Source organism: Streptopelia decaocto (genome assembly GCF_964273445.1).
Source record: "Streptopelia decaocto genome assembly, chromosome: 6".
NCBI classification, from domain to species: domain Eukaryota; kingdom Metazoa; phylum Chordata; class Aves; order Columbiformes; family Columbidae; genus Streptopelia; species Streptopelia decaocto.
Window position 1 is genome coordinate 20,563,967 of NC_138660.1, and position 26,110 is coordinate 20,590,076.

The following is a 26,110-nucleotide window of genomic DNA, read 5'->3' on the forward strand; positions in this document are numbered from 1 at the left end:
TTCTTAATTATACAGTTTGCTTCACTTCATATTCTGTCTTAAGTGAAAACAAGACATAATAAATAGAAAATCAACATGGAAGGTTACTGTAGACAACTTTGCGGGAGCAGATGAGCTAAAAAAGAGGACTGCTTCAGTTGTAAGGCAGGAACCAGAAAAAGAAACAGTGGCATAAGTACCAGACAAATGAATGAGAAGAGCAGGATTATAAAAGGTACAAAATGGAACAAACCCTAATATTTAAGGAAAGACCCATACAAGTATGGCTCAGGGGTTGTAACTCTTGTTTTTATCTTACTCTCACATGTGGTCTATAACAGGGTGAACTGATTGAATTAGTGGAATTACTGGTGATATACATCCAATTTGAGGAGTGCAGGATCAGGCCATGAGTTGTGGAAGAAATTTGAGGCAGAGACTGAAAGATGATAGCTGGAGCTCTTCAGAGTAATATTTAGATAGTTTGCGTTGTAGAACAACGGAAACAATTGAAAGAAGTGAAGAAGAAAAATAAAGAAGACATTCATTCACATTGAATACACAAACTGTATTCCATACTTCTTTAGATGATGGAAATGCAAAGCCTGTTAATGTCCCATCCATTTTATCCTTGGACTTGATTAATTGTTAACTCTGGATTTACTTTGGATATTATATCATCAAACTTTATGTAATTTATTTACTATACAATCAATGACACAAATAAGATTATTCTTGGTCTGAATTGATACTTCTACTTTCTACTATTAGCTGTCATATTACCTTGCCAACAAGCCCCAACTGTCAGCTGCATGGCTATGTGGGACGGGTGGATAGGCCAGTCATTGGTCACAAGGTAAGGTTCATATGTTGTTCCATCCATGTATAGAGTAACAACAGGAAATTCAACATTGACAACGTAGTAATGCCATTCTTTATCACAAATCTGAAAGGCAGAATGCAAGAGAAAAATATTAATTAGCACTTATTGGAAGGTGTCTACTTTTATATGCCATATATTTTTAAATGGTATTGTTTCCAAATTCCAGTCATAGAAGAAAATAATGTTATTGCAATGCATACATCTCTAAAATTGATTAAAGTGTAAAACAATGTTGATAAATATTAATGGTACACATGCAGAATATATTTGATAAATAGAGCCATCTTAAAACACACTCTTTGAAAACAAGACATGGATAAAATAGAAAAATCATACAATTTGGTATCTGGTCTACATTTTCACCATTGTTAATATATAGTATTAGTTCCTTAATGCCTATACTAAACTTTTGAGAATGCAAAATTGTTGCATACTTGAGACGTATAAGCATAGTTACTGGGGATCCCTGTTAGTTCCAAATTAAGAAAATACATAGCACTTAGTCACTAGATTGATGAGTTATTATTGATGAGTTGATTCAATTGTCATTATTAACTTATTACATATACATAAACTTTGAAAAGCAGCAGCCACAGTTACATTCTCCTTTCAGGATGACAATATGAGTGTCAAATCTCATGAATTTCTGAGCTGGACAAGCAGGGATTACTGCAAGATGGACAAATTCAGCTTTAGTTCAGAAGGGCACAGCCAGCTGAATCAGCGCCTCTGAGGACGGAAGCCCAGTGTGTAAATACCAATGCCTGCCCCACTCTTTTTTCTTTCATTGTATCTTTCTCATTGAAAAGTTCAAAAGAATAAATCACAGCAAATTGGTGGATGGGTAGGCTGCTTTTAAAAATAAGGCAATTGTTACAATCATGCTACTTTCAATTCTGCAGAGATACTTGTTTTGATGTATTAAGAAACAGAAGTGCTTGAATGCAGATATCCTTGCTGTTTTCGTAGAGGCAAGCAGAAAAGTGATGTTCAAACGTAACACTTTGTCCTTGGCCAGGTTAAGTGCTATCTGCTGCAATATCTGCCCTTTGAAAACAAAAGCTAATGTTTTGTTCCAGAAGACATTTCAACAAGGACTTAATCACTTCTATTTCAAACGGATACATTTATTACTGCAGACATCATAGCTCCACAGCAAGAGATAAATGCAGCAAGGGGCTGCTAGAGCTTTCCTTTTGTAAGCAGTAGACAGCACAAATGTTTTCTGAAGGTTAAATGAAGTGAAACCAAAATGGAAAGTAAATAAATTGGAAGACTGAAAACTTCATTGAACAAACAGCCATCACGAACAGTATTTTGCAGTCCTCCCTTTCAAGGAAAAACAGCTTGCCAAGTTTCCTGACCTGGTCATTAGAATTTGATGCATCACAGCTGCATGTGTCAGACATTTTATATAAAACAAAATGAATGATGTGTCCACATTTGGAAGACCTTGTATGACAAAAGCTACAGGCCTTAGTACCTGACACTTTTCAGAGAACTATCCCAGTGTGTTTGTGTTTTACAACCCTAACCTGCATCACTTGGGATGCCCCAAGTGCTATTATTTAACCAAAGCAGGAGCACTTAAATATAGCAAACCCAAACATTTTGGGATGTCATACACACAAGGACCATGACTTCTCTGTTGACTGACCAATAGTGAAGTTATATTTTTCAAAGAAAATGCTTTCTGGAAACCTGAGATTACATAAATTCCACAATTCAAGACTCCAGCAACTGGGCTCCAGTGCTTCCAAAAAATGCAGATGTCCAATTGCAGATATCCACACCAGACAAAGTACTTATGAACCTCTATTTTTTCTGATACATAAAGACATCAAGTTTTATTTTAAAGGAAATTTAGGCACTTAAAATCTCAGCTTGGTGCTTCCTTAGATTTCAAAAGCACCCAAGTAAGTCAAGTGCTTAATTGTCATATGATTTCAAATACAGCTTAGGTACACAGACACATGCATATTCCAGCAAAAGATCTTTAAGTATCTGTACTGGGTTCCAGTGTATAAAAAAATATTCTACAAGGAAGCAATAAAATTATTTTAAAACTTTGGAATATATCCCAGTCATTCAGCAGCAGATACTATTTCATGCCTTGCCATTTCACAGGTAACAAGATAATGAATCAAAGAATTGTGGATTGTAGTTTGCTATGCCGTCATTTCAGACACCTTCTTTACCTCCTTAAAGAGGAAGCCAATTTCTTCCCTGCGTGCATTCCACAGTGGCAACAGAATGTCATACGGTTGAAATGAAGCCATGAAAATAAAATTATAAAATATACTAGTTTGGCAAATAAAGGAATATTAATCATCTCAAATAGGAACTTTATTTAAAAACACCTAATTTATAAAACTATCCTAATGACATAAAATTACAGATGAATAAGCTTAGCTTTCAAAGAATCCTGGATGGCTAAGTTCGTCTAATCACTCTATCATTTCAGTCTGCCTCTAAAATGTATTAATCAAATCACAGTGAATTCACCAACTTGAAGTCTTAGTGATGATTACAAGCCATTTCATTGGAATATGCTTTTATGAAACAGATGAAAACAGACTCAATATAAATACTATGAAGTAAGTTTCCCAAGTCATCTTCCCAAGCTCTAAGCATCTTCTGATGAAGAATGTCAGACATTTTTCTGGTTTATATTGGAATGCTTAGGAATGGATTGAAACCAAAGTATTTTGGTCTGAGAAGCACATGGTGCTTAGAAACAGACATTATTGGTCTGCAAAATATTTCTTTTTACAGCTTTGTACATAAGGACTAGGCATGCACACATGAGAAAACGCATTTTACAGCTTACAGCTTTCTTTTGGCCTTGTTTAGGTCAGTTGAGGCATATTCATGCAAAATTGATCATTCACCTCTTTGGCCAGCTATACAAAAAGAACTTGTACTTGGAGAAGTGTCCCAGTGGCTCAGCTCAACACTGAAAAGCCATGTGTATTTGCAGCCCTCTGACTAGTTTCCTGAAAGCTCCTTAAGTGCTCTTCCAAACCAGCTTCACACTTTTGGAAAAGCTACACCCAGGCGGAGGCAGAACACCCTGGCTAAGCAAGGCCTCTTTGGAAACTTGCTCTCCCCTACTGCACAGACATTGGTGCTTCCTTTGTTCCACTCTGCTTACCTAGTGCCAGCTTCACGATTCTCCTGTTAATTGCTGACTACTAATGTGAGCTGGGAGGCTCGCAAGAACAGAACTGCTTTGCAAAATAGATTTTTTAAATTCCCTTTTAGAAATAAACCACTCAAAATCCTAAATTCTCAGTGGAAAAACCAAACCAAACCAAACCAAACCAAACCAAACTGATTTTCAGCAGTCACAATATTTCATTGTAAACATACTTCAGACATAAAAGAGAAAATAATAAATAAAAAAAAAGGTGATGGTACAAACTTTAACGATTTCATCTGAAAATGCAAAAATGCTTTCAACCTAACTAGAGTGCTCTTTTTCATCTTTTCTTGTGATTTGGCTAGTATCAGCAAGTGGTCAACACTTCAAGTTAAGCTACATTTTATTTTCTGAAAGAATTTTCCAAGTACTTGCAAGCAGCACCAAAGGAATTTATCCTCTAGGTAACCCCCTCATTCTTATATCCCTCTGATACATAGCCCTCTCATCTGTGTTTCAGATACTGTTTTTCCAGTACCTCTCTTACTCTTACATAAATTAAGCATAATTCCAGTCTTATTAACTGATACAAATTTAAATAGTTGCACATGAGAAAAATTACATACTATCATCTGCAAAAAAAAATATCCTAAAATAGCTTGGAATGTTGGAGGTGGTGTTTTGGTGCTCACGGCCAAAGGTCAAATGGCAAAAGAACGCTAATGGGTCCATAGCTCTCCTCAGAGGGACACTCTGTGTATTTGGGCTGAGGAAGGGACTGACTACTGACAGTGAGTTATGTGCTAAAAACTTGAAAATATGATGGTTAGCTAAGAAGACTGTAGTAGTCATTGCAAATAGCTGGGCTGGTGAGGCCAAGCTGACCAATACTTTCTGTCACAGACTAGAGGAGTTTAAAATCTGCAAACACAGAACCTGACTTTTGGAAAGTGAATAAAGATAAACACAGAAATCACAAAGGTGTTCAAAACACTTCCTCTCTTTTGCTTTTTATGGAAAAGAATCTAAGTATGATTTCCATTAAACATTAACGTTAAATGAATTAAATCACTTCTACAATTGAATTCTTATCAACAGAGGTGACTCAAATTGAAAAAGAATGTGCACTGCTGTTTGTTCAACCTAACCTTACAGAATATAAATCATCCTGCCTGAACTGATGCGCATCTGCTGAAATGTCACTCCAAGAGGTACTGGCCTTTACACAACTGGAACTTTCTCAGACCATGGAACACTTCAGTAGCAGTCTATTATTCATCGCAGTTTAATTCTGTGTCATCTCAATAAATCTACTTGCTGTTGTTTGGCAGTATTTCAATAAGTAAAACATTAGGCCGCTCTGTAATCAAGACTATAGTGGAGAAGGCTATTACATTCATTTATAGCAAAATGGGACCATTAATGAAGGAAGAACCACATTCACATCAGGAATACCCAAGCAGCTAGAATACTAATGCTTACCTCTGCTTGCAAGGAAGTCAGGAACACACTTGGGATTATAAATTGCATATTTTCATAAAGTAGCATAATAGAAAATTAGTCATGCTTAATATGTTTCTGTACAAAAATGTCCTCTCCAATGGTTGTACATGTCTAGAAAAATGCAAAGTCTAAAGAAGATGAAGGCACTGTTTCCATTAATAAAGAGTTGCAGTGCACCTTCATTAAGAGGCTGAATTATTACCACACTTATTAATTAATAGTTAATAGTAATAATTATTATATTAACAGCAACTCTTTCTCTGTGGATGTACATTTGTTATATTTATAAGTCTGCAAGCCTCCAGGCAAACAAAATATTTACCTCAAATCCCTTGTATGCTCCTGTACAGTGCTCATACAAAAACCCTAACAATGGAATAGTTTCCTTATTTACAAGCATGTCTCCATAGAGCTGAGGGAGGTCATCATTGTGAAAGCTTTGTAAACAAGCAGAGGCAATTCAGGCTCTGCATTTTTATCTCACTTCACCAAAGAAGACAACAAATGCAGGGAATCTTCCTTTGATCTTATGCTCAAAGGCATTGGCATTATGTACTCAGTCACAGCACCCACATCCAACCTCTGCACCTTCCAAAAGCAGCCACATGCTTTGCAAATCTGCCTCAAAGTGTGGGAGCTCCCTTTACCCTTGTTCAGAGTACAGAACACTGATGATATTTGGAGGGGGACACGGATATTATTTTTGGTTTTAAAAAATACTTTTGTTTCCATCTCCAAAATAATCCTTTTTCAAAGAGCTTTGTAAAAATACACAAATTTTGGCATTGTTCTTTTCTGTTGGTGATACTAAATCATTAAATGGTTCCAATATATTTTGATTTTTGATTTTTTATATATTTGGACTATCAAAATATTTTGTTACATATTTTTGACATGTTTTTATAGCACTAAGAGAAAGCACTATAATGCATACAAACAGGGAGCTCAAAGGCAACAGACTTACAGGTTCTCAAAAATGGTTTCACTACACCTTTGATAGGGACCCAAGGAATTCTGCCTCTGTAAGAAAGCAAGTCTGAAAAGGTAATTATTTGGAAAGATTTGGCAGTGGATTTCAGGTAAAAATGAAAAAGTTACAGGTATTTGCAATTTTAACAAGAAAAAGATACATTTACATATGCAAAAATAAAAATATTTCTTAAGAGTTTCAGGCAGCGTAGTCATTAGGCACAAGGTCAATAAATTCTGCAGGAAGGTAATCCAAAGGTGAGCACAGAAAAGGCTTCTCCTGTCCTACTCTGGGGTTTGTGAAATGCTGTTCTGAGGAATGAGAACTTTAAAGACATTGTTGAATGAGCTTTTATCTGTTACTTTAGAAACTCATTTAGTATTTGAATTGTTTTCCTATTGTCAGTTCTCATCCACAGACTTCAACAATTAAGCATGTTAGTTTAAAAAAATAAAAGAATATACCTTAGGTAATTCCTTTTGCTATAAGTCTAATGCTCTCTTTTGATTTTTTTCCAATAAATCATTGCATTAAATTTCAGTAGCTGAGCTACCTGCAAAAGCTGATTAAGTGATATAGGGAAATAAGTTACACAGTTAACTTTTTCTCTTTTTCTCATTGTCTAGAAGCACCTTATGATTTCGTGTTTGTTTTGTTTGTTTGTTTTTAATTATCTCATCACCACCAAGAACAAAGGATATACTGCTAAAAATGTCCTAGAGTATGTAATTCAGTATTCAGAATGCTCCTGCTTCATTAGATAGTTGGGTTAGCTAGTGCATTTTTGTTTTCTAATATAATGAACAAAAATATATTTCTGCTGTAAATATGCAGGCTTTATAGTAAAAATTTGCTTTTTGTGTGAATCAACAGATACGCACTTCAAGCTGGCTTTGTGCTACAGTATAATCTGCCAACATATTCATTTTGGGAAAGAGCTATTGAAAATAAACAAAAGCAAACTGCTAACACAGACTAATCAAATTAATCCAGTAATATAAATTATTATGCCTTGTAGCAGTATTTATTCTACCTCAATAATAGGCTCTGTGCATTAGGACAGATATTTGCAACGTTGTTGGCTTTACTTAGTTGAAGCACTGCTGAAACAGAAAAGGATTAAAACATTTATGACAAAGGGCCAGTATATTCTTGGCCACTAAGTGGAGCTGTGCGAATATGTCCCAAATACCACAACCTCTTCAGAAAACTTCAAATATTTAAGCTCTAAAATATTAATATTATGTACTGTATATTTAAAAAATATTTTTGAGTTTCTCTTTCTACATTCATCTTTTAGCAGTTCCCTCACAGGACAATTTTTTTTTCCCTGTTTGTAAAATCAATATGCCCTGCCACTGAAGTGGCAATAAATGCAGTACGTATGTAGTAATTGAGGCAGGCTGGAAGAAAAATATACTGTGTATGGGAAAATAAGGGCTCAATATACTCCCACCAGTTAAATTAACAGGTGATACATTGAAAAGTGTCATCACAATCTACAAGTTCAGTGTTTTTTACAGAAAAATACTGTTGCACACTTCCAGAGCCTGAACCTTAGCCTGCATAGCCCTGCTCGAATTTGATCACAAAGTCTCTCTGAACAAGTTGCTGAATCCTGACAGCTGATAGCAGGCAATGAAGGAAAATCAAAACCAAGCCAAACCAAAATCCCAAACAAACAAAAAAACCCAACCCAACCAAATACTAACACCTCCCAGATTGCTTTGCTCTGGACCAGCACTTTTACACTTGTGAGACTAGAGCATTGCCGCTTTTCCATTTGTTAGCAGTAGTGGTTGTTACATGGAGTAGTTTGTACTCCTTTGTGAGAAAGCTTTTCCATAGCTTCTATCTGTATCAGAACTTTGATGTCTCTAGTAAATATGTTGATGTTACTTCAGCGTCATATAGGGGAAAATAATTTGGAATATTAAATAAACACTCTTCTATATCTCTGTGTTAAATTTACTCCTTCTTTCTGGCACCTCAACTAAGTATCAGAAGAACATTAACCAGAGAAGGAAGTTGTTCCCTGCTCCTTATGCAACTCCTAAGCTTCCTCACAGGACTTTCAGCGAGGAAACTAGAAACACAGCTTGTATTCCCTGCCTCTGGTTGCGTGCACAAAAGGAAGAGAAACCTTTTGGGATTCTATTAAGGTGGTTGAGAGCCACAGGAATCTCATTCTGAAGGCTCTACTGACAGGGGAGCAAGTCCAAGCTCCTAAATGAGGTACTAGTTACATGCCCACAGACAGACTGTGAAACCCTGACAACAACGGCCCTACAGTTCTCTTCAGATATCAATATATTGACACCTTATTTAGGAAGCAAAGCAAAGCAGAAGACATTTTTCATGACAGCATATTTTGAAACAGAGGAACTGGAGGTGAAGGACTTGGAGGCACTTCTTTGCCCTTATAATGTCACTAAAGAAAAGATAATGTAATTTATTGCTGATTGTTTTAATATCACATTTCGTATAGGTCACAAAAATAGTATCTCAATATAAATGACTCAACACAATGTATTGAGTATAAAACTAACAGATTTTCTCATGTACCTTGCTCAAGTAAATGCTGTAGGCAAATAAGTACATATCTAATCACAGTCCTTCCAAACTGATATTTTCAACTGTTTACTCACTGTCTAGCCCATGTTTTTTCTTCTGCTTCATGTTTATACAATTTAGATATTTACTTTCACTTAAAAAAACAAATCACAGACTGTTTAGGAAACAACAGTAAGATTTGTTTGGTATTCTTAAGAAAATATAAACAGAATATGTTATTAGAACACTTTGAGTTCTGTTATTTATGATGCACTGTGGTTTATTTAACATGTCAAACAGTAAAGTGTGGATGGCCATTAAATAATTCAGAAAATTTGATGAGGGGAGTACCACCTTTTAATAATTTTTTTCTCTTGAGAAATACCCCAATAATATTAATTGGTCCAAAAAGAATTCCTGGAAATACATGTATATAGCATGCTTGCCAAGTATACTTTATAGCTACTTATGTTCCCATAAGAAACGCCTTGTTGCATGTTATCAGAAATGCCTATTTATGGTGTAGTGACAAATAAAAGCAATCCTTTCTCTCTCTCCTCAGCCCTTTCCCCTCCATGTACATTCGAGTCAATGCAGAAGGAAGAGCAAGCTCCTAAAGGAGCTGAGTCTGTATTTAGTACCAGACTTACAGATGTAAGACATGTTTTGATCTTTGATTTTCCTGAGATAAAAAAAACCCTGAATCTTGCAGAGCTCTGTAGTGTATTTTATTTTGGGGCTGACTGACACAGCAAATGTCTTTCATCTCAAAGAAGGTGGTGAACAAAGGCACTGCAGTCACCCTGTGGCAACTGGGGCAAATGTTTTATTACTGTAATTTAGTTTTAATCTGATTTCTGTATCATCCTCAGCTTAAAAGAGCTAAATATATAGATGACTCTGAGTTTTCCAGGGTTTATTATGTTTTTGTCTAAACTACCTGCCCCATATGCTAGAGAGAGAATGTTAATTGTAGCATTGACCTCTTTGCTAGATAGATTCTCTTCGTCTCCCTTGTGCTGTTGGCATTCTGCCAGGCAGAGTAGATCACTGACTTCCATCGCAATATTCTGTGCCCTCTTTTGTAATCACAACATCTAATCTATTACTCCATCATTTAATGAAGTCAACTTTATTCCAGCCACATATGACGTATGAGTCATCTGCAAATCAGCCTTCAGAGCATAAAAACTGAAAGGAATTAAAAAAATCTAATGGTAAATCTCTATTCATTAACTGTAGGAGAAGAAGGGAGAGGGGAAAAAATAATCAAAGACTTCTCTTAGCTTCTCATTTCGCAGTCCTCTGATAAGATCTTGCATGATATTACTGCTGGCCCATTTCCATCAGAAACCAGGCTACTCTGAAATATATCTGGCTATTCATCATTCGTCTGCCTTACTCTTAGAAGAGACTAGGCTACTCTGTACTGTATATAAAGACTTTTACATTACTGTAGGATTGAGAGCAATATTCCCTTCTAAATAGGTTGTCAGAAACTGATGCCCAATGAAGGAGGCAGCACCGATTTCAGCAGAAGTTAGAAAGCCAGGAGGTGAGTAGACCAGTTAAAGAAGCATTTAGCAACTTCCTCCACTGTTGTTTTAATAATAATTTAAAAATAATTTTAAAAGGTCTCCATTTTGGCTGGTCTTTGTTCTTACAATACTCATTGCCTTTAAGAGAAAACTTTACTGAGCACTAAGTCATACTGCTAAGTGTTAATTTACTTTTTTCCCCCTATTAATTAGCATAACTTGATCATGAGCTAACAAAAGGCAGAAACATACTCTGATGTACAGTCAAACAGCACTTAGTAGTCCAAATGTTTGCCAGAAATTACTGATATAAAAGGAGTATTAGATAACTGTTTTGTTTTCAGCCCTCTTAAGGAAGAAGAGTCTACTAGATATCAGAAAAAGTTCATTGTACAAAAAAAAGACCACAGTCTTCAGGATTTCTTCTTACTATTTTATAAAATATTCCTTTAGCAATGGCTAAAATCTTAAAAATCTTCATTAGGAGAAATGCAGTTCTTTCATAAATTCAGTATTTTCCATGTGCATTTTATACAGAAGTTGTTTCCAAAACAAAATGAAACACAACATGGCAGAAAATTAAAACAAAAGAATCCACAGTAAGTACTCAGGATTAGCTCTGCACATCAGTAGCACAAGCAGCTTGAGTGCAAAGTCAGTTTTGTGGGATAATGATGCATGCTGGCTTTTCCTTTTTTTTTTTTTTTTTTTTTTTTTTTTTTTTTTTTTAACAAAGATTAACATTTGATCAGTTCCTGCACATGTAATATTTATGGATGAAAATAATTATAATATCCCAGTTCTATTAACTTGGGAACTTAAATTATGCTCTTTAACAATTTTATGCAAAAGATCATCTGACCCATTCATACCTTTTTAGCAGATGAACTAAAAGTAGCATTGGACACACTCACTGCTTCCCAAATGCTTCCCATTTTAAAGAGGACAGTTATGCTGATGATATTTGTAAGGTGCTCTGAGATCTATCAGATAATATGGTGGTTACTGCTATTTATCTGCAGACCATACAAACATTCCACAAATGAGTCACCTGCACATATACAAGAAAAAGTAAAACTATTAAGGATAATACAAATAACTTTACTTTGGAAATGCATCACGGCCAATGTCAGCACAGATTTGCCATTTGAAATCTACTGCTGTGCAAAGCAGGGAAAGAAAGGGAAGAAAGAGGCATTATACCTCCCACCATGAAATGCTGCAGCTTGTCAGGCTCAATATAATATTTCCTTAGTCCTATCAGGGTGGGAAACTGTTTCTTTCTAAATTGAAAGAATGATCAATATTCTGAGATGAATGCACTTTCTACCTAATGATGAAACATGGTAACATTTTTTTAAATCAAGTTGAATCAACCCTTTTACCTAACTGAAACTGAGGAATAAAAGAAACAACCAAAATCTTACCCAGAATAAACATTACAAGCTTAATTTTCTGCCTCCAACTTTAAAGCTTATATGATTTGTTTGTTTATTTACATGCCAGATATTGATCTACTCTCTGATTTGTCAGTATAAATCTTCTGTTAAACACCTCTTTAAATTCCAGAAACTTCTATAAATGTTACATATGCAAATATCTATATATATGATAAGATATTAAAAATGCAAAGACTTAGGGAGATAATGTCTTTGAGAATTATTCACAAACCAAACACATTATTATCACTTAACACATAAGAATAACACCCTTGCCTAACTGAAACAGCCCAAATACCTCATTTGTTTCATAGTTTGAGACATGAAATCTGTTTGACACTATTTTATTGAAATTTTCAATAAAATTTTTGAATTTTGACTATTGATGCTTTTACAAAACACAAACCTGTTATTTCCAAAAGGTACAGATTATGATCATGAATACATCAATGAGAAGAGACTAAGTAGATTAGGAATAATGTTTTCATGTACCTTGAGGCCCACATTGTGTTAGTCTTACATTCTTGCATTATTAATATCCTTTCTAAAATTGACATGAAATCAAAATTGAAAAGAAGTGTGTGCTTTTGAGCACACTATCTTTGAAGACAGTAAAAATGAGCTTTCGGTCTGTGAGTTTATTCCCACCTCAACACAGCTTACGCAGAACTCCCACTTTATTTCACTTACGAGGCCTCATCATTCATTTTTGGACCTTATGTGGAATTTATACCACTTCCTCTGATCTCTGGGATCTGGCTTCTGCTCAGATGATACGTGCAGGGATTCTGCCTGTTAGATATTTCTATTAAGAGATTTGCAATGAACTTGTTTTTTTCAACTCTTCAGAGGGTTCAGTAATGTGTATAGTCTGCAAATGGAGTTCTGGTCATAAACTGAATGAAAAACACATTTAATGAGCCTCCTGAAACATGTATTATTTGCTAAAAGACCAAAAAATACTTTTCAGTATGCTAATAATACTCAATTAAGAAAAAAAAAGATTGAGTGTTAATACATAACAAGCCCTCCTACCTTCGCAATTACTTTTCAAATATTAATCTACTGGGTTTTATTAACTTTGCTTTCTAAAAAACTGGCTGAAACACTAATACTCAAATGTTAAAGGTCACATTTAAGTCAGGCATCTTGACTGCCTGCTGTTCCCCAGACTGAGATTTCTGGCCATACTCCTGAAAGGTATTCAATATCTGAGTATTTTTTTTCCTCTCTGAGCATAAGGAGGTTGCACTAAGAAAAAGGAGGTTGTCACTGTTCAAAATAGGATGATATATCCTTCCCTTGCTGTTGCTGTCTGAACAAATATAATGCTTGTTTCAGTCAGTTATTTAGACATGTTATGAAGGTGCAGAGAGTGTGATTAATGCAAACTAGACTCCAGAGACAAAGCAAACGGGCTAGATATGGTGTGTTTGATTTTGACAGGAAGCACTTGGGCTCAGCTCTGAAAACCAGATTCTGAAGACATCTCCCCTCTTCTCCCTCTCACACATTCCCACCTACATGCATCGCTCACTTTGTTAAACCAAAGCACTCAAGTCCCCTTTATCTATTCAAATCCCCCAGGAAGTGCTATGCGCTCTTTCTCATTCATGAAATAAATATCCAGTCTTGATACCTCAGTTCTTGCCTACCACCAGGAAAATAATACAATTCCTGGGCATTCTGCACACAGAAGGAAGCCCACCAGAGTACCCCCCAGGCTAATGACCTCTCTGCTGCTGAAAATGGTACCGCTGGCTCTTTGAAGCAAATCCCTCTTCAAAGGCTTGCTATCTCTGAAGGAAGTGTTGACACTGCTTGCAAGGGTTGCTTTAAACTTACTCAGCAAAGGAAGAGAGAGCTGACACAAGCATTAAACACCCTTTGACAATTTCCACATTTTGGGAAGGTGATTTACTTGAAAGATATTTGCCGTGTTGAAGGTGCACAGTGCAAATCAGAGATAAAAGAATTCCTGCTCTTACACAACTCTCACATATCTCCAGAGAATCACTTAGTGTTATTCAGATGGGAGCCCACTACTATAGTAATTTTGAATATCACTGTGGTCTGAGATGGAGGTAGCTATAACTGCAGAAAGGCACACAAGAAATAGATGCTTCTTCCCCATACACATTAATGTTGTATTTACTTCACTTCCAGCAGGTAATTAGCACATAATGCAGAGAAACACAAATGCTATTTTGTCTTTATTGCAGATAAAAGGTGGCAATGAATCATATTTGGCTACCTCAATTTCTGTAAAGTGAAGAATGGTTGTATATCCATGCTTCTGTATTTATATTCACAGATAAGTCAGGAAATTATACAGCCCAAATATTATGCACAGTCTCTTTATTGAAATGGTAACTGCTGGGCCTTTAATTACATAGCTGGCACTTTGCAGATGGCCTGATTATATGTTATATACCATACAGAGGTAATTAGGTATCAGCTATATTTGTGACACTGCCAGAGAATGTTATTTAGTCAGCATGTAGCTTTCTTCAGTACTAATCACAGTCATGTTCTTGGTGCTTTTATGGGAGGAAACAAGTCAGGATTGAGGGCCTGCATCCCAGAATAGTTCCGGGTGGATGTTAGAGACATGAAATAAATAGACTGTGGGAAGAAAATTTCAATATCAGTGTTACACAAACCCTAAAATTTTGATGGATATCATTAAACTAATTATCTAAAAGTTCAAACATCTATTCACAGTTGAGCTGGCTGAAATTTTCCCTGTGAAACACCGTTTTACTGCTTGGAAAATGGCTGCTGGCTTACAGACATCTTCCTAAAATTAAATTACTATTGCTAGAAATGGGACAATTGGTTCTTCAGAAAACAAACAAGCAAAAACCCCCCAGAACCGAAAAAATAATATTTTTATATTTGTCAAAGGGTGGCAGAAATGGTTCAGATGTTTTCAAAATTGTATATCACTTTTTTAAAAGAAAAAAAGAGGAAAACAAAAGCTTAATATTGAGGACAGAAGTCCAATATGCTCCCCTAAAGTATTTTGTAATAGACCCAAACCAATTCATATGGAACGCTCACAAAAGCTGAAATTTCCTCTTAACATTCCTAGAACCTTTGGCAGAGTCAGAAGGTAATTTGGGATGAAAACTCTGTCCCTCACAGCAGAATTCTGAAAATAAAATGTGCCTCAGAACGAAACTACCCATCTGACACTTCTTTTTTATTGCTTCAATACCAAAAAAGAACTAAGGGCCTATTTATCTGCAGTTCTGCTCCTCATTTTACTGTGATGCTACCAATAGCAACTTCACAATTAAGAGAAGGAATGGCAGATACTAACTTATTCCATTTTACTCAGGTACCTCAGAAGTACAGTTTGCTTTCCCCAAAATTATATAACGTGATTCATCAGGAAAAATTCATTCTTTGGAAACAAAGCACAGGCTTTTGTATGGCAGCAACAACCTCTCTCCTCTCCACTTTCTGCAGTAAATTTCTCCTTCTTCCTATCTCTGGTCATCCTTTTCCTCCCTTGTCTCCTCACTACATCCCTCTGCATCTTCCAGTAGTTTTTTAATGTTCTTGTTTTCATTGCAAGAACTAAATCTCTATCTGTATTTCTCTCTTGTATGATTCAGAGATCCTCATATTCAAGACATCCTGCTGCTTCTCTGCTACTTTTCTCCCTTCCAATACTCTCAGTCAGAACCAGGAGCCAGTGTTATGCTTTTTGAAAGGTACTACTTCTCATGGAAAGGATTAGACTGAATTTGCATTGCTTCTTTTGTAAAGTATTCACCAGTTCCTGATGGACAACGCCATTTTAGTGATTGCTGCTATCTTCCATTCAGTGACTGGACTCATTTGTGCCCTATTCAAATATAGAGTACTGAACCCCAAAAATAATTTATAAAACAAATTAACCATGCACAGAGATAAAGAAAAAACAGGGCTATGAAGTGGTCATGCGCCAATAATATTACATATTAAAATGTAATTGACCGTACAGAGGTAAGCCAAATCAATAGTAAAAGTAACTCTGGCCAGTAATTTTCCTGTATACTGTAAAGGGATCATCCATCTTATATACCAAAATACCCCAAAGATTTCTGATTTAGCCTATCCATTGCTATCAAGACTGTAAACCCCATAAACCATGATAAATGTAGATAACTTCAGAAAACAAGGTCCACAAGGTCCAATTCCAATCTTAGATACAGAACTTCCATCACTCCTTATACACTACAGCTATGAAAATTGGGAATTTTGCATGCATGAGACACATTTTCAGTTGTATGATCTTTTATCTTCCTTCTAAACAATGAAACTGAGACCAGAATTAGGTTTATGTATGAACAGCATGACATATAGGTAGATTGCAGTCAGTAACTGAAGAATATTGGAAATAGTAATGAATGAGATCCATGTATCTCACAACTTACATGTTTCTTAGAATTTATTTCACTTGCCCAAGGCTAGTGAATGCTCTGCGTACTTTGTATTAATATCCACTGTTGCACCACCAAGCCTGAGCTACTTTATACCATTGCACAGGAAATAAGTGGACTCATGTTCGTTCACATAATAATGCCTCCCTCTCTCTTTTACTCAGATAAGTAGCAGACTTACAGATATTAATGGGTGGCAAATGTAACCATTACTAGAAAATAAGTCTTGCTTTAAAAAAAAAATAAAAAAAAATCAGGTTTGCCCTTTATGAAAAAATAATTTTAAACCCCAATAATATAAGTGAAATACATATTTTGATATGTAGCCCTGTATTTCCTGTCTATCTGTACCCTGGAAGTGTGTAGAGGAGATCTATATCTCCTTTTGAGATTTCTCTTTTTCTCTCTAATATTTAATCTTACTCTTAAAGTATGACAAAGCATCTTCTGAATCGTAACCTTTATGTACTACTTTTTCACTTAACACTTTTTATTCTCTCACATTTTAGCTCTACAAGAAAAGATTCTGAAGCTCCTGAAAGGGCTTGTGTATCAAGTGTTTCCTCATGGTGACTAAACGTGTCATAGGGGTGTGAAGACAGGATGCACTTACTGTGAGAAACCACATTTATACTATAGCTGTCATACCCAAATGACAGCTGAAAGCATAGCTAACTTCTTAGTGGAGAAAAGGCAACTCTTTGGGGCAGCCAACTATCAAAGTGGATCTGTGAGAGCATCCCGCAGTGTGGGGCTGTGTGCAAGCACACGGAGAGCGCCCGCCCACCCGTCCCTTGAGGCACAGGAATGGTTCATTTTTGGGTAGCATTCCCACTGCTGTTTAGGTTAAGAGGACAGCATACCTGACTGTACAAACTAATAACGCACTTAAAATTCAGAGTACAGCATATTGAAAAAAATTACAGAAAAGCAACATTTGCATTTCTTTTGTCTACTAAAAATGACTTGTGTTCCGATTTTGATGTTATGGGTATAAGTTTAAGATGCCATTAATGCATGAAGTTATGCAGGTTTCATCCTCTGTTACTCTAGACAATCTTCATTCCCAATGCATAGAAGTACATATGATACATCAATAGATTGTGCGGATAATTCAATGTAGTAAAGCTTTCATTTAGTTGTCTGAGCTGATAATTAAATAACTGAAATTTGGAAATTATAACAGTAAAATCAAACTTTAAAAAAATTGCTATGATATCTTTTATTTCAAAATATAGCTGTGAAAAAAAAACTTGTATGCCTTCAGGTCAGATACAGATACTCTGCAACTGACTACTCAGGACTCATCTGTCCTATTAAACTACTATTTCAGCTTACAATAAATAATTATTGTAAGATGCCCTTAAACTATAAGTACCCAAATATTTCCGCTGCTAGCAGAGGTATGAGGAAATTGGAAACTAATAGACAGGATTTTTGAAGACATGAAATTCAAAGGTGATGTTTTTCACAGAAGTCGTATCAATTGCAGTCAGACAGATACACTCTTTTTCATACCAAAACTTAAAAGTTGCACTTCTACAACTTGGAACTCAGACGTTTCTAGCAGAACCCAATATACTTAGTGTGCAAATTTCACAAAATATTGCATTGTTGATATTTTCTTTCAAATTTTCAAGCAAATGTTACTTCATTTAAAGCAAACAAAATTTAGGAATTAAAGTAGGGATAAGGTACTGGAGCCTACATAATTTTAAAAGATAAAGGATTTTTTGGTGGATGACTCTAACATACCTTAGTCCACGTATATATCAGGAACTGATTCATTGGCTTGAAGGACTGCAAAAGGTTTTCAAATGTGGAAAAGACGGCTAGTGTCCCAGCTGTTGAGGTCATGAGGAAAGAGGCACCTACTTAAAAGTTTTTTGACATTTCTGATGAAAAAGTTTAAGAGCATGTAAGAAATCAGAGGGTTACTTAACTTCCTGAGCCTTTATGAAAAGTTGTGTGGTGAACAACTAAACAGGCTTTACTCTTTTCCTGAAAGCTTCCAAGGCAAGCAATTCAAGACTTTGCAGAAAACCCTCGCTTGTAAGACTCTACTTGTCTAAATACGATTCCATAATTCCAAGCCATTGCTATGTGTAACACAAAACTGAAAGGTGGGGAGAGGAGCATGGTTGTGTTTTAATTAAATGGTGTTTAATGTAGGTGCAGATTTTTTTCTGGGCTGACTCTTGATGCCTAAATTCCTAAACAAAACAAATTGCTTAATGTGTATGAAAATTGCAATCAAGACTTCAAATCAGAACAGCTTTTATATGTAAGCATGTGGACAGTTTAATTAAAACCACTGTAACTGCTTAAATACTTAAAGAGAAGTCCCTAGGTAAACACTATGCCAGCTCATGGGTGTGTATTTCTGAAATCAAACCACAATTAGTTCACTTCATCTAGAAAGTGACAGTCAAGGAACAGAAGAACAGTACTGCAAGGAATCCAAGTATGTCATTCAGAAAGGTCTCCTATAGCAGTTATCTGAAGGAAAGTGGAAGTTTCCTGTTACCTCTGCATACAAAGCAGTATGGTCTTCTATCACATACACACTAGAGTTAGATTAATAAAATCACTTTCTGTTTGAATTGTAATACACTTAACTGTGATCCCTGTTCTTCTTCTATTTACTTTAGCTGAGCCCTGGGTGATAAGTTACTGCAAGAATCTTCATTACATCAGCCATATTCAGTTAAATATTCAGAACGTGCAAAATGAAGACTGAATTTGAAATCAGGGTCTCTGTGGTGGCCACAAAGCAGGAAACCCTGACTTGAGAGTGTGTCCAGATCCAATGATGTTAGCAGAAACTCTTCAGTGAGACAGAGCCTGGGGCCACTTATGCGAAGACTAAAAAAATGCCATGCAGGCTGCCTATCCCATTACAACAGCCACAGTAAATCGCTCTGAACAAATCTGAGTCCACAAGTTAATTGGCGTAAACAAATTGAAAGGGAAAAGGCTGGATTTATAATAAAACAGTCATCGTAAGCTTGGAAAATAACTTAGTGAGACCCTGAATTCTGACTAACTGCTTGAAAAAATGCAGTGAAATTCTTTAGCCACTTGAATACCATTAATCGTCCATTTGGAAGAACACTAGCTCAGGGCTTAGAAGATCTGTGTGCTATTAGCCTGCAGCTTTTAGTCTAGTTTTGAGCAGGCATGAGTAAATTAGGAACTTAACTGGCTGCTGTGAGAACACTTTAAAACTTGGAAAGTATGCTATGATATGATATGATAGTAGAACTTTGTGCAACAGATATATCATAGCGATGTTTCGTTTTGTAAATTTACTTGCTGATGTAGGATTTTTATGACTTTAATATGCAAATGCTAAAAAAACCCCTAATACAAATACAAATATTATAGCTACCAATAATAATACTAAAGCAGGACAGTAATTTTTCTGAAATTCTGATTCAATACAGTTGCAATTTTTATCTTAAGGTTGCACTTAGAAAGTTATAGTTTCATCGGAAAACAATTTCTGCTAACGGAAAATTCAAGTGAGGATCCTGCTTTTGCCTGCTTAGGCAGCTTCTGCAGGGTTCATTTCCTGCTTACAAAGGATTTGTGACTTTAAAGTAGAAAAAGCTTTTAAGACATGAAATTATTCCTAAGGATTTCCATTTTCTAGCCAGCACTATTAACACTACTAAACTATAAACGGGTTCACAGTTATTTGTAACATAATCAGGGCTGAGATACTCGTTAAGGTTAAATTTTGAAGTAATTCTGGCTCTGTCACGCCCTGGCAAAGCTTTCAGATCCAAGCATATTTTGAGGACTTCATTTCTAATTGGTGGCATTGAATTTAAAAACATCACAGTTATCCTGACCTTATTTAAAAGCTGCTGACATTCCCTTTATTATTACTGACTATCTATTTGTTGGGTGAGAAAGCAAAGGTTTAGATTCTTAGACAGTGCAGTAGCAGTTGCATTGAGAGGAACAGGGCAGATTCACACTAGCGGAGGCACAGGCTTATAAACTTTGCTGATGCTTAATGCAGCCCTCAGGATTTTTTTCCTTTCTGCAGCAAATAAGCCCACTAAGATCATAACAGATCAATATAGCCACTAGATACCAATTCTCCTGAAAGTCTGGTGAATACAGAAAGTGTTTTTTAAATCTATGTCTTAAGACAGTCAATAGCTTAAAAAAAGTAGAGGTCTTTGTGAAAAGTGAAATTGATCTTTTTTCAAAATCATGTAAATCATAAACATTTGGTTTACCCACCACAGCCATTCCTAATACATCCCAAGAGGGTGGTATAATGAGAACTGACAAATCCATACTAAAGTTAAACGTCCCCTAGAGTCTTAAGTGTGGAGTTGTTAATATGGTCACTTCAACATGGCAAATTACTGATATAAGTTTCATTAAGCTATCAGCAACCCTAATAATATATTTTTAAAATATTAGGCATTAATTAGAGAGAGAGTCACACATAAGAAGGCTGGAAGGAATTTTAAGAGGACATATAAAGTCCATCTCACTCTGCCAAGGTTGCACCAAGTACATCCCCTACAATCTGAATAATAAATACAGGAAAATAAAATGTAATGGGTAAAATATAAAAAGTGAAGATTAGTAGATCAAGTTCTAGTTCCATTCTAGTGCACATTTCAGTATCAAAGAATGTGATTTCTGTAAGCTTCAGTTTCCTAGCCTAATAACAAATTTGATTTATGGACAACAATACAATAGGAAGATTTCTATTCAGTTTGCTAAGCGTGATAGACTGAGTTCACTGGAATCTGACCATATTGTGAATTATAATTTTATTTCATTTCCCAGAATTTCACATTATTATTACTGTGGTCTTCTGTAACCAGCAGCTGTTCTTGAACAGTGCAAATGACTCCCTCTTGCCATTAATTCTGCTTTGGGTATTGGCCAGAAAAGTTTTCCCTGTAAGACCATGCTATTTCCTACCATCTACCAACCTCAATTCCGTAAGAAAAGACTCCATTAACCTCAGGGAAACACACTCCTGGATGTGTCTTTCGCACAGTCACCAACCTGCAATGTAACCACCCGCACACCTTGTGGCCTAATGGGCTTCAATAATCAATGATGAGCTGCATGAAAAAATTATGTGTCACATATAGCATTCCCATAGCACAGTTAAAAAAAACCCGGAACAATTATTTTTTTCTTGTCTTATTTGGTGCAAGATAGAAAATGCTTCCAAATAATAATCTTGCTATATAATATATATTCACTCTGGTATTGTGACAATGCTGCAGCGAAGCCTAAGAGTTTGCAAACTAGTTTTCACACAGGCTATGAGTTGCTTTTGTAGCCTTGAAACTCATTATAGGTAATACTTATTTTCACAGTAGGTCTCAAAAATATGGATGGCTTAATTACAGCTTTAAATAACAAAATTGCTTAATCATACTGACAGATAAAGCACCTGAAAGCCCTGATTATGTACTGTAGCTGCAGCATGTCTTCGTGCTGTCATGCTGTAAATTCAATGTGTCTTAGTAAATTAGACCTATAGTTTGTTCATGATGAAATAATTCTATTATAATGCACCTTTATTTTGCTAAATTGCATCATGGAAGCATGTCAGTTCAGTAACACTTGATGACTATAGTTAGGCAGCTCTCTGTGTTTATTTTTTTAACTGTGTAACTAGAAAGCTCCTCAGTTCTGTATTTTTACGTAATTGTTCATCATGTCCTTAAACATATGCATTTCTAGGCTTTGCTATTACCAAGAGTTTATCCAGATGTGGAAAGTAAGTAAATGGAAAAACATCACCAAGCTTTCTTCCTGAACTGCAGACATCCAGAAACCATGGCTCCAAGGCTGGAATAAACAGCTCACACACACAGATAAAAGAACCCATATTTATTCATAACACACACTATTTATCTCCTAACCTGCATTTGGAAGGATAAAGATGTCAGTCCTGCCTTTCTGAAATACTTCAAACACTGCCTGAATGCACCAAAGCCAACCTGCTTTTTTTTTCAAAGATAAACACAGAGGCCCTAGGAAATTGCCCAACAGATCTTGCTCTTCAGCAACATTTTCAAAACACTTTGTGCATGTTTCATACAAACTCTGGTGGTGTAACTGATAAATGTGGGACAGTGTAAAGTATAAATATTAAAACCAGTCAATAAATAAGAAAACAAATGCAACTATTCATCTTCACATGCATAGCTTGATTAGGAATTTCTGTTCTAGGCTTTATATTTCTAGAGTTCCCAGAGTGCTGTAGAAACAAGGCAAGTTAACAGACACTTGAATCCAGCTTTTTGAGTCATATTTTTAAGTCAATATTGAGCTATTCTCTATGTAAGAAATTAAATTGATTTGGGGGGCCTTTCCACAGTAAGCCTCAAGAACATCATACTTCCAATTAATTCACGGTGCTAGAGCTAGTTTGAAATACTTTTTAATTTCTTACAGAATTTCTTTCCCAGAGTTTTGTTTGTTGGTGTTGTTTTGGGGTTTTTATGGTGTCACAGGGTCTTGCTGCTTGCAACCATCCTAACCGGTAACGAACATAACTACATATGTGAATAACAGTTTCTCGTGTAAGTAAGAGATGAAAGAGCGCACATAATAGGTGCTGTTTTCAGGAGTCAACCTAGCTCATCTTCAGTCTTTGGGAACAGTAGGCCAGCATGAACTAGTCTGAAAATCCTATATCATATAATAAAACTGTCACAGCCAGAAAAATAAGAAAACTGCAAAATGAAGAATACAAATACATAGAAATATATCCAAATAATTCCAAGTAAAAATGCAAATAGGTGAATTCTAAACTATTTTCTGCAAGCAGCTCAGTTGCTCTTTTAGGTTCATAGAAGTTTAACAGAAGCATAGAGCAGTCACTGCATGTCACACTGGGCTGGACTGCAGAAATCAGAAATGCACAAAACCAGGCCAATTTATAGGGCATACTACTTCAGACCTAGCCCAAAGGAATTTTTATACATCATAAAGCAAGTTCTTGACAGCCACTGTGATTTCTTTGTCAAGATTTTGTTATTAGCAGTGATTCTGCAGTGGCATTAAAAAGATATATGAAACAAGCTTCTTTCGACTGGAGTCTCAGAGAGTATTATTGACATTTATCAGCACTGCTGACTCATCCTTGTGCTAGCAAAAGCTGTTTTGAAGCAAGATGCTGAATAAAAATTCATAAAAATAGCATTTAAAGATGGAAACTGGTAAATAAATTGTGCCAGAACAGGCAAGACTATAAGACACTTGGGGTACTGTGGATGCTGCAAAGACTTTTTAAGTCCTGAAATTATTTCGTCTCCATTGCAACATGATTCATTTATCATTTCGCCCTTACTGGCTCTGTAGGAAAATGCCTAACTTACATCTTTTTGTAATGTTATTAAATATGTATGCATAAAACAGTGCAGGTTTGCATATCAATTTGTAAAATAAGTGATTAAGAGCATAAGAAACTCTTATGTTGGAAAGTATAGGACTAAGAAGCCTGAGGTCTTTTATCTAGAGGTGAAACACAATGCACAGAGAAGATGAAAGCTTGTGCCATCCTATCCCCTCCGTGTATCCTTAACCCTCGAGGACTGACAATGCTGTGTGCTTTTCCATAAATATTCACTAATTTTATTTCTTTCTGAGCCTCTCAAGAAGGAGGCCACTAGGGCTTTCCCAATGTGAATGACTGTCTTCTCAAAACTAACACACACTAATTTCTAAAACCCCAGCATATAAGAACTTTCACTCATAAATGCTGTAATTTAATGGAAATAGCTAATTTAACTAAGAAAAGGTGCATATACCAAATCCCTTTCATTTTGTTCTCTTATCACATAACATACATTTCTTCAAAAGTCAGTTCCTGCTGTATCATGTCCCTGCACATTAGCTTATTTTAAAAAGTAAATGGAAATGAAGGGCTTGACTGGACAAGACTGTTTTCTAGAGGTGGAAGACCCTATTGTGTGTGGCCAGTGAAGTGGTTAAATGCTAATAGAGGCCTTGCCTCTATCCTTCATCATCTATGTGCATGCACAAAGATAAAATGCATCATGCTCAGATTTATCTAAACCTCTCTCTCTATTTCCTATTATGAAAATAATTGTCAGGGCTTTTCCACAATGAAAAGCACTGCAGGCTTATCTTGGGTTATTCAAAGCAATTTGTCTCATCTTAGAAAAGAAACAATAACTTTCTGCATATTTATCTATTTTTTGCTGACTTAGAATGGCTCCAGATCATGCAGTGTATTCCCCCTTTTTTAAGAGGTTCAATACCAATTTTGCCTGTGGGCTAGAAGACTATTTTCAGGATGATAACATTGGTATAAAACAGAAAATAATTTCCCATTGTAAATAACAACAAGTACATGAAAAAAAAATCTTCATCCTTGGCTAAGATCCCTTCTCCAACTCAATAAAATGTTCCTATTCTGTTGATTTAGGGAAAGGAAAAATACCTCTTGACTTGACTATCCTCAATATCAGTATGAGAAATGTAATATCTTCGATGAATGGAGCATGAAATATGCTGTACATGGTCCTATTTAATGTTATGTTTTCCACTGTCACCAAAGGCTTTAATGCCTTGGCTCATTATTCAAATTACTATTTTGATTTGGTTCTGTGTGGACTATAGTAAACAGCAGTTAAAATGCATAGAAATGGAGGGAGAGAGTTCTCACTATATTAACCAGAAATGGGGAACACACAAGAATTGTCACTACTTCTAGCAGAAATTTGAGGATCAAAAGAAGATTTTCCTGTGGATGACAATGAGAGCAAGAGAACTTAATTTAAACATTTACTACAGAGCTGCTAATAGAGCTCCTGTAAGTGCTTTTGGAAATGTCTTTGCATTGAAAGAAAAAGAAGTGAGCAGACTAGACTACCAAACTTCATGTAATAGGTACTCAGGCTTAAAGAGTGTCTTACAGTTAAGTGTGAGAAAATATATTATTAAAAAGTTGGCAAACACATCAAGATACTCAACTGAAATGATTGTGTGGGAAACTCAGAAAAAAAGGTTATGGTTCTGAAACAAAGAAAACACCTGCACTTCCAAGGAAATGGGAATAAATAAAAGGAAGGAACCACCTCTGATCGGGCAGCTATTGCAGATGTTTGGGAAAACCACGCAAGTTTTATTACCCAGCAGGCATAAGAGACTTGACACTGATTCTCTTTAACCTTTTCTTCCAGATTACTACTAATAGATTCTCTCACTACTAATATAGTTTATTTCCAAAAGGATGAAAGTGGGAGAAAAAAACAAACTATACCATTTTTTTTCTTGTGTTTCTTATAAGTAACAAGGATACCTTCAGTTCAAAGTTTGTTACCTCTGATTATTAGCATTTTTTGCAGACATACTCATCTGTTAACAGTTCGATACCAAAGGCACATATGCCCAGAGTTACAGCATTCTCAGGTCATGCATCCTCAGCACAACAGGAAAAAATTAGCTTAGCAAAGTCCATTAATTTTATTGTAACAAATAGGGCTAAATACACTGAAAGCCATACTGAAAATAAATCCTAAGGCCGATGGACTCACTTAAAGACACAGCCTTCCCAGAGCTAACTTGGGAGCCACTGTATGGAGGTTTCAAGACACTTGCTATGCATGGCAGTTACGATGGCTGTGCTCCATGGCAAGGCTTCAGA

The 26,110-nt window shown here is 35.9% G+C and overlaps 1 protein-coding gene across 1 annotated transcript in view; it reads right to left on the reverse strand.

The window, feature by feature from the left end:
• The window catches only part of CLSTN2 (calsyntenin 2), a 198,090-nt gene that overhangs the window by 25,834 nt on the left and 146,146 nt on the right, over positions 1-26,110 (reverse strand). The window contains exon 8 of the mRNA XM_082056323.1: positions 763-925. Coding sequence (XP_081912449.1) covers positions 763-925 — 163 coding nt within the window. The remainder of the gene's footprint in view (positions 1-762; positions 926-26,110) is intronic.